This window comes from Salmo salar, chromosome 26 (assembly GCF_965601325.2).
Source record: "Salmo salar chromosome 26, fSalSal1, whole genome shotgun sequence".
In the NCBI taxonomy this organism is placed as follows: domain Eukaryota; kingdom Metazoa; phylum Chordata; class Actinopteri; order Salmoniformes; family Salmonidae; genus Salmo; species Salmo salar.
The window spans coordinates 55,868,938-55,878,830 of NC_138316.1; the positions used below are offsets into that span (position 1 = coordinate 55,868,938).

Consider the following 9,893-nt stretch of genomic DNA (forward strand, 5'->3'; position numbering starts at 1 on the left):
TGGGTACCCTCGTTCCAATACGTTATAAAAGAGAATGCATTCGTCCACCTTGAATATTATTCATGTTCTGGTTAAAAAAGGCCCTAATAATTTATGCTATACAACGTTTGACATGTTTGAACGAACGTAAATATATTTTTTCCCCTCGTTCATGAAGTGCAGTCCGGCGGGCTTAGATCATGTGCTAACAAGACGGAGATTTTTGGACATAAATGATGAGCTTTTTTGAACAAAACTACATTCGTTATGGACCTGTGATACCTGGAAGTGACATCTGATGAAGAGAATCAAAGGTAATGGATTATTTACATAGTATTTTCGATTTTAGATCTCCCCAACATGACAGCTGGTCTGTATCGCAACGCGTATTTTTCTGGGCGCAGTGCTCAGATTATTGCAAAGTGTGATTTCCCAGTAAGGTTATTTTTAAATCTGGCAAGTTGATTGCGTTCAAGAGATGTAAATTTATAATTCTTTAAATGACAATATAATATTTTACCAATGTTTTCTAATTTTAATTATTTAATTTGTGGTACTGACTTGACTGCCGGTTATTGAAGGGAAACGATTTCCTCAACATCAATGCCATAGTAAAACGCTGTTTTTGGATATAAATATGAACTTGATAGAACTAAAAATGCATGCATTGTCTAACATAATGTCCTAGGAGTGTCATCTGATGGAGATTGTAAAAGGTTAGTGCATCATTTTAGCTGGTTTTATGGTTTTGGTGACCCTGTCTTTGAATTGACAAAACATTACACACAACTCTTGTAAATGTACTGTCCTAACATACTCTAAATTTATGCTTTCGCCGTAAAACCTTTTTGAAATCGTAAAACGTGGTTAGATTAAGGAGATGTTTATCTTTCAAAGGGTGTAAAATAGTTGTATGTTTGAAAAATTTGAATTTTGACATTTATTTGGATTCAAATTTGCCGCTCTTGAAATGCACCTGCTGTTGATGGAGTGCACCACGGGTGGGACGCTTGCGTCCCACCTAGCCCATAGAGGTTAAAAGGCTAATTGATCATTAGAAAACCCTTTTGCAATTCTGTTAGCACAGCTGAAAACTGCTGTTCTGATTTAAAGAAGCAATAAAACTGTCCTTCTTTAGACTAGTTGAGTATCTGGAGCATCAGCATTTGTGGGTTCGATTACAAACTCAAAATGGCCAGAAACAAAGAACTTTCTTCTGAAACTCGTCAGTCTATTCTTGTTCTGAGAAATTAAGGCTATTCTATGCGAGAAATTGCCAAGAAACTGAAGATCTCGTACAACGCTGTGTAACTACTCCCTTAACAGAACAGCGCAAACTGGCTCTAACCAGAATAGAATGTTCTCTGTTGTGTCTCGGTTTTTCCACATGGCATCCTGTAGTCTGGTTTTAGATATGAAGGGGACATCCTGTAGTCTGGTTTTAGATATGAAGGAGCCAGCTGTAGTGGGGCTCCGAGCTGAAGGAGACATCCTGTAGTCTGGTTTTAGATATGAAGGAGACATCCTGTAGTCTGGTTTTAGATATGAAGGAGACATCCTGTAGTCTGGTTTTAGATATGAAGGAGACATCCTGTAGTCTGGTTTTAGATATGCCATTAGGGTACTGAAGGAGACATCCTCTACCATTGACAATGGCTGAATATCAACTGCAATCATTTCTGTAATCAGCGCTGTGATTTTTCTCACTACGTCCATTATCGCACTTCTGTCAACAACAGGTTGGGTCTCACGTTGCCTCTCTCATCATTGCCCCTGTACAGTCACTGTAGCTCAGTTCCACCTCTCAGAGTCCGCACCTCATCACCTTCTCATTTAACGTCTCAGAGAGAATTATTTTCTACTTTATGACAAATCGGGGCTTGTTACTTTTGTGATAACAGTACTGTGAATTACATTTTGTCTATATACACATGTAACAGTGTAGGTTCCTTCCCTCTCTTCGCCCCAACCCGTGCTCGAACCAGGGACCCTCTGCACACATCAACAACTGACACCCCACGAAGCATCGTTACCCATCGCGCCACAAAAGCCGCGGCCCTTGCAACGCAAGGGGAAACCCTACTTCAAGTCTCAGAGCGAGTGACGTCACTGATTGAAACGCTATTAGCGCGCACCACCGCTAACTAACTAGCCATTTCACATCGGTTACACACACACCTCGTTTTTCATTTATGGATTTTTTCCCCGTAATTTTAAACATTTACGTCATTTAGCAGACGCTCTTATCCAGAGCGACTTACGAATTGAAGATCCCAATGTCTTTATTAACATTGACACCCCTAATGGTCAGTCCACATTTCCGCCACTTTATTGAGCTGACAAGCTTCAGTCTACTCAGCCCTCACCCTAGAAGCAGTAGCAGTTAGTTCACTCTCCTCTTTGACTGGTCTACTTTCATTGGGCGATAGCGTTCAGTATCGCTCTACCACGCCAAGGAAAGATAGGTTTACAGCCATGTAAAGAGCGCCCTCCTTCAGGACAGATATAAATTATTCAGCATTTTCTCAGAAATCGTATTAAAAAAAAATAAAAAAAATCAGTCCTCGTAGTCGGCCGATAATATCAGCTTTATACACATAAACATGGCATGTTGAAATAAACGAGCAACAAGCCTTCTTCACTTGAGAAAATATCGAGTGCATTGTGAAGGAAACCAAATCAGCTAGCCACACTCATTCAAACAGCGGACGAGGACGGACGGATAGAAAACCTGTTCCTACCTTTCTGGCAGTGGTTGGAGGTCCAGCAGCGACAGTTGAAGTTGTCATTGAAGATCGTCTTGATGCATTGACGACTATCTTCCATGATGCCTGGACACACGTCGCCGCACTCCTTACTCTGTTTATTCCCCGCTATGAAGTTATTAAACTCAGCGTCCATGATAAGAGACCAGTCAATCGAGTCCAGGTAGCAGAGCTCGGGATTCTTCTCGATCCGGATGGCTCCTCTAGTGATGTTCTGGAGGCTGTAGAGGCCGATGTCCTTCAGAGAAGTCATCTCGAAGATCACCAGGGCGTAATTATAAAAGAGATTTCGCCCTCGGATCACCGTGAGGTTAGGGAACAGGGTGGACAGGGAGTCTAGGCCCGAGACTCTGAATAAAAATAAAAATAAAAACTTTGTTTAAAGTGCATTAAAAAAAAATGTTTTTAAAAAGCAACACACTTTACATCAAAACAACAACATAAAAGAGATCAAAGAAAAACAAGCTGGAATAATCAAAAAGATATAAAATAATAGTGAAATCATTGAGAGGTAGAACGTTGTAATTTTTTTTTTACATTTTAGTCATTTAGCAGACGCTCTTATCCAGAGCGACTTACAGTAGTGAATGCATACATTTCATAGATTTTAATTTTTTTAATTCTGTGCTGGCCCCCCCCGTGGGAATCGAACCCACAACCCTGGCGTTGCAAACACCACGCTCTACCAACTGAGCTACAGGGAAGGCCGTGTAGAAGGTGTGTATCTGGCCCGCTAACCTGAACAGCAGCAGGTAGTCAGTGATCATGGTGAGTTTGGGGAAGGAGAGCGATCGGAACACCTCCTGGTTGAGGTTGTAGTTCTTGTCTCCTATTAGGAGGATCTGGAGGTAACCCTCGACGATCGTACAGTTCTCCAGCCGACGGAACTCACTGATGTCATTTCCGATGTCGATGCTGGGACCACAAACTGGTGAGAGGAAAAACAACGGAAGAGACTTCATGTACTTTTCAATTTCATCTAAGGCCAAATAAAGCATTGTAGATAGCTAGAGAAACAGACTTAGCCTAACATAATGATCGCTTTCATGCTAGAGGTGAGTTTGAAATCATTTCACTATTCTAATAATATCATATATTCATCGGATATTGAAATACATGTTTTTAATTTATTTATTTATTTATTTATATATATTATTTTTTTTTTTACATAAGAGAAGGTTACTTAAGGCAAAAAGGGTGATTGGTCGGGGTGGACGTTTAATGCAAACGTCTAGCAACCCAGAGGTTGTGTGTTCGAATCTCATCACAGACAACTTTAGTAACTTTTCAACGACTTACTACGTTTTTGCTACTTAGCAACTACTTAGTATGTTAGCTAACCCTTCCCCTAACCTGACTCATAACCAACGCTAGCCACCTAGCTAACGCTAGCCACAACTAATTGTAATTCGTAACTTATCAATTTTCTAAACAATGTCTAACATTGTACTTTCTGCAAATTTGTAACATCATACGAAACGTAATAAGTTACTTCCACAAATGAATACAAAAACGTAACACATTATAGTAAACAGAAAGTGGTTTTACGTACAGAATAACACGACATGTGATGAGACCAGGTTGTCCCTGTAGGTCCATTTTCACTACATTTCATTCAACAATGGTTGTCTAACTCTACAACAAGATGACCAAGTGGGAGCAAAGAGGAGTTGTGCATATATATATAATATATATATAATATATATATATATATATATATATATAAAATCAATTAAGTTAGCTAGTAGTTACCTAGAAAACGTTTTTAAAACCACTTACTTTCTCCATTTGCGGGCTGAAGGCAGATCGCGGAGACACACAGCAGCAGACCACAGAACAAGGTCAAATGATCCTTTTCTGTCAAAGACTTCATTCCGGTAAAATAAACTTCCTCTCAGCTCCAGAAACAAAAAACAGGGATATGAGCCAATTAATTAATGGTCTCTTCTCAAGCCCACAAAAAAAACACCAAGAACGTGGACTAAATTGGGGGAAAAAAAGAAGGTAAAAAAAGCGTTGTTCCCTGACTTTTATTACTAAATGTTGACTTGTTAGTAACGTTGGAAGCCAGAGACTAGCTAGCCGTTGCTAACCCCGATGCTAACTCCGTTGCTAACCCCGTTGCTAACTCCGTTGCTAACTCCGTTGCTAACCCCGTTGCTAACTCGGATGCTAACCCCGTTGCCAACCCCTATGCTAACTCCGTTGCTAACCCCGTTGCTAACTCGGATGCTAACCCCTATGCTAACTCCGTTGCTAACTCGGATGCTAACTCCGTTGCTAACTCGGATGCTAACCCCGTTGCTAACTCGGATGCTAACCCCGTTGCTAACCCCGTTGCTAACTCGGATGCTAACCCCTATGCTAACCCCGTTGCTAACTCGGGTGCTAACTCGGAAGCTCAATGTGTTGCGGAATGTCTTGAGTCCACTGCGGGGTGGTTTCAATCCAGCAGGAAAACAACGGTCTTCGGTCGCTATCCTATAATTATCTCACAAAAAAAAAAAATCACTCAACGTTTGGTTTAACACAGACAAAACCACTCATGTGATATATGAAATGTTATAGAAAAAGAAAACCATGCGTCAGGAATGTCTATCACTTGACAATCCGCATCTTTTCGACTCCATTTCTTAAAAAAAAAAAGCCACTTTGCTCGCTTGAATGCGCTGTTCGCTAGGCGAGGGAGAAAGTCCTCCAACGTGGACGGGAGAGCAGGCTCGGTTCGGCTTTGATGGCGGTATGCTTTAGATAACACATGAATGAAAAAAGACACCTCCTCGACTGAGACACATGATGTTTGATCCAAAATATCCGCCAAGGACGAAAATGGATTCAACAAACTGCAGCCCCCGTGTCTCCCTCCTCCGTCTTCACCCTCATACAGGCAGACTTAACAATTTAAATCCATTTTCCCAGCACGGAGAAACGGGATGATTTCAATATCTTCAATGTTCGTTTAGATTCAGACCCTTGTAGTATATCTGCTTTTAGTAATCGATTTGAAACCGTTTTCTTATCTCTTACAACGTCAGTCAGCGGCTCCCGGTTGGAGAGATCACATCACGGTTTTAGTCCGCTCGGTGGGATGGATTCAGCGCTGTAAACAAGGCTTTATGTTTCGTTCAGACACACCGGAGGCTGCTACGGTTTACTAGGCTGGAAGGAAAACCTGGAGAAATACCTGGAGTGGCTTTGTTTTATCCTCTCACAGATGCTCACCAGCTTGTAGTCCTAAAAACCACGGAAATGACTTACCTCTGGTTGTTTAGCCATTGCTATGGAGAAAGTTCATTGGGAAATAAGGTTTTGGGATAAACGCCAAAAAGAAGGTCTGAGGTTAACACAGGCTTATGAGAAATTATACGTTTTTTCTATGAGATAATATCATGCCACTTTATATAATGTTTACATACCCTACATTACTCATCTCATATGTATATACTGTACTCTATACCATCTACTGCATCTTGCCATCCTGATGTAATGTATCACTAGCCACTTTAAACAATGCTGCTTTATATAATGTTTCCATACCCTACAATACTCATCTCATATGTATATACTGTACTCTATATCATCTACTGCATCTTGCCGATGCCGTTCGGCCATCACTCATCCATATATTTGTATGTACATATTCTTATTAATTCCTTTACACTTGTGTGTGTATTAGGTAGTTGTTGTGGAATTGTTAGATTACTTGTTAGATATTACTGCATGGTTGGAACTAGAAGCACAAGCATTTCACTACACTCGCATTAACATCTGCTAACCATGTGTTATGTGACCAATAAAATTAGATTTGATTTGATTTGCACGACCTTTATGAATTAAGAAGACTTTAGGTGCTTTTTTTTTAATTACATAAATGCTTAAAAAATGAACAAAAAGTGAATTCTCATTGAACAAAACATATAAGATCTCCTAAGCCTGTACCACAGATCTTATGTTCATCTTTTATCCAACATCCCAACAAAAACGAACCCATGGCGGAGTTGGGGCCTACAAACAAAGATGCCATTACTGTTTCCCTCTGGGCTCAGCACCGTCCTCTTATGAGTTTTTTTTTTTTAAAACAATGATGTAATGAGTAGAAATATTAACATTCTAACAAGCTACATATTGATTTAGAACTGGGCGATATGGACTAAAATCCATCTTGCCATAAATTGGCTGATTTGGTGCGATAAGGATAAATAGAACAATACCTACAGAACAGCCACCTGCACCACAGATTTTCCCCCAGTTATCTTTAAACTAGTACTACTAATGTGATGGCTGTAACAATCAGTTGTTCCATTGTTGTTCCACTTCCATTGTTGTTCCACTTCCATTGTTGTTCAGTTGTTCCATTGTTGTTCCACTTCCATTGTTGTTCAATTGTTCCATTGTTGTTCCACTTCCATTGTTGTTCAACTTCCATTATTGTTCCACTTCCATTGTTGTTCAATTGTTCCATTGTTGTTCCACTTCCATTGTTGTTCCACTTCCATTGTTGTTCCACTTCCATTGTTGTTCCACTTCCATTGTTGTTCAGTTGTTCCATTGTTGTTCCACTTCCATTGTTGTTCCACTTCCATTGTTGTTCAATTGTTCCATCAATTGTTCCACTTATTTCATTTTAAATGTGACATTTCTCTAGTGGCCTAGAGGCTACTTATCATAACCATATCAGCTAAATGCCTGGGGATAAGTGATCGGTATGATTGGTGTCCATCATTTTCCAACACGGTAGTTAGTATCCATTCAGTCACACATTCAGTCCTTTGGGGTCTTGCCTTGCCCATCCAAGGACTGAATTGGATTGTTAGTATTGACAGAGGCACTGCCTAGGGATGAGTATGAGTAATGGAGTGCTCAAACGGACGCCAGAACTCACTCTTTAAGCAGACCAGAGATCAGTTTTTTTTTTTTAGACTGGTAAACTATTTTGTGGAATGTGGTTTGTGGCTGCCTGTTCCAGGCAAGTTACATTTCTGTCCGGAATTGTTTAATTTGCTTTGACTCTAGTGTTCCAATAGTACGTGTGCATTTTGCAGGGAACAAGGAAAAATAAACCAGGCCAAGTATTCGTTCTTCTCCCTAAATTCATTTTCTCCTCCTTGTCTTACTCACTTGCGTTCAAACCCTCTACACGTGTTCTTAATGCCCACACAAGCTCCTGCTAGGCCGACAGAAATAAATGCCTATAAAAACACGTCTATAAAAATGTATCTAACGGACAGGATAAACAAGCTACATTCCTTTGCCAAATGACGACAGTTTTAGCACATATAAAAAATAAATAAATGGACATGTTGATTGGAGTACGGAAATATGTGTTCCATCAACAAGCTGCAGTTTTGGAATAATTGCGTCCCATCTATTTTTCCGCCTAGGCTACTATGCGAACTGCTAGTAACATTTAGAACAGGCTAGGCTAGGCTACTATGCGAACTGCTAGTAACATTTAGAACAGGCTAGGCTAGGCTACTATGCAAACTGCTAGTAACATTTAGAACAGGCTAGGCTAGGCTACTATGCGAACTGCTAGTAACATTTAGAACAGGCTAGGCTACTATGCGAACTGCTAGTAACATTTAGAATAGGCTAGGCTAGGCTACTATGCAAACTGCTAGTAACATTTAGAACAGGCTAGGCTAGGCTACTATGCCAACTGCTAGTAACATTTAGAACAGGCTAGGCTAGGCTACTATGCAAACTGCTAGTAACATTTAGAACAGGCTAGGCTAGGCTACTATGCTAACTGCTAGTAACATTTAGAACAGGCTAGGCTACTATGAAAACTGCTAGTAACATTTAGAACAGGCTAGGCCAGGCTACTATGCGAACTGCTAGTAACATTTAGAACAGGCTAGGCTAGGCTACTATGCCAACTGCTAGTAACATTTAGAACAGGCTAGGCTAGGCTACTATGCTAACTGCTAGTAACATTTAGAACAGGCTAGGCTAGGCTACTATGCAAACTGCTAGTAACATTTAGAACAGGCTAGGCCAGGCTACTATGCGAACTGCTAGTAACATTTAGAACAGGCTATGCTAGGCTATTATGCTAACTGCTAGTAACATTTAGAACAGGCTAGGCTAGGCTATAACCCCCCTCTAAACATAGACAGGTTCCACACTAGTAACATTTAGAACAGGCTAGGCTAGTGTGAGATCTGAACTAACTATTTGTTTGCATAACATATATAAAATAATGGAGAAGCTATGCTACAATATTAAGTATGTATAAACTACAGATAATTGCATACTGCTGTGTGTTTCAGGAAGTGGCTCATGTGATATGGTGGGTCAGGTGGAAAGAATGCTGATGCTTTAAAACAGGGTTTTGCAAGAGCTTTTTGCAGAATAACAGCAATAACAGGATATAGGTGAAATGTACATACAGCGGGGTGTAGGGGTTTTAGAGAACTGTTCATTGTGCAGTCACAGACAACAACTTCGCCTGGCAACAGGAAGTGCGTCACGAGGCTGGGACCAGCCTGCACGCCAACAATAGGATGACTAAGTTTAAACCATGCTCATCCTCCCTCTGACAGGCCAGCAGTGAGCGGGAACTATCTCTGTCAGAGTATTTAAGGAAGAACAAAGTGTTTGCATTAATTAAATTACAAAGAAATCAGAAGTTACTCTGTGCTGACTATTTTTGTTCTGATACCAGATTCGAATTGACGCGACCCTAACACAAGGCTATTATGCGAATTGCTAGTAACATTTAGAACAGGCTAGGCTACTATGCGAACTGCTAGTAACATTTAGAACAGGCTAGAACAGGCTAGGCTAGGCTACTATGCTAACTGCTAGTAACATTTAGAACAGGCTAGGCTACTATGCGAACTGCTAGTAACATTTAGAACAGGCTAGGCTAGGCTACTATGCAAACTGCTAGTAAAATTTAGAACAGGCTAGGCTAGGCTACTATGCAAACTGCTAGTAACATTTAGAACAGGCTAGGCTAGGCTACTATGCGAACTGCTAGTAACATTTAGAACAGGCTAGGCTAGGCTACTATGCGAACTGCTAGTAACATTTAGAACAGGCTAGGCTAGGCTATAACCCCCCTCTAAACATAGACAGGTTCCACACTGAAAAGATGACAAAACATTAGTTAGATAAAGACAGAGCATATTTTCATCAGAATCA

The 9,893-nt window shown here is 40.5% G+C and overlaps 1 protein-coding gene across 1 annotated transcript; it reads right to left on the reverse strand.

The window, feature by feature from the left end:
* Window positions 1–1,463: 1,463 nt before the first annotated feature.
* On the reverse strand, window positions 1,464–6,003 carry LOC145864299 (insulin-like growth factor 1 receptor). Its single transcript, XM_082969883.1, has 3 exons — window positions 4,524–6,003; window positions 3,483–3,672; window positions 1,464–3,094 (listed from the first exon to the last, which is right to left on the reverse strand). Exons 1-3 carry the CDS (start codon window positions 4,615–4,617, stop codon window positions 2,677–2,679), a joined length of 702 nt encoding a protein of 233 aa, XP_082826009.1. The 5' UTR covers window positions 4,618–6,003; the 3' UTR covers window positions 1,464–2,676.
* Window positions 6,004–9,893: the final 3,890 nt, after the last annotated feature.

Coding starts and splice junctions, on each gene's coding strand:
- LOC145864299 (XM_082969883.1), bottom strand. CDS start 4,617: ATGAAGTCTTTGACAGAAAAGGATCATTTGACCTTGTTCTGTGGTCTG. Junction 3,673..4,523: donor TCAGCCCGCAAATGGAGAAA/GTAAGTGGTTTT, acceptor TCCTCTCACCAG/TTTGTGGTCCCAGCATCGAC. Junction 3,095..3,482: donor GACTACCTGCTGCTGTTCAG/GTTAGCGGGCCA, acceptor ATTTTTATTCAG/AGTCTCGGGCCTAGACTCCC.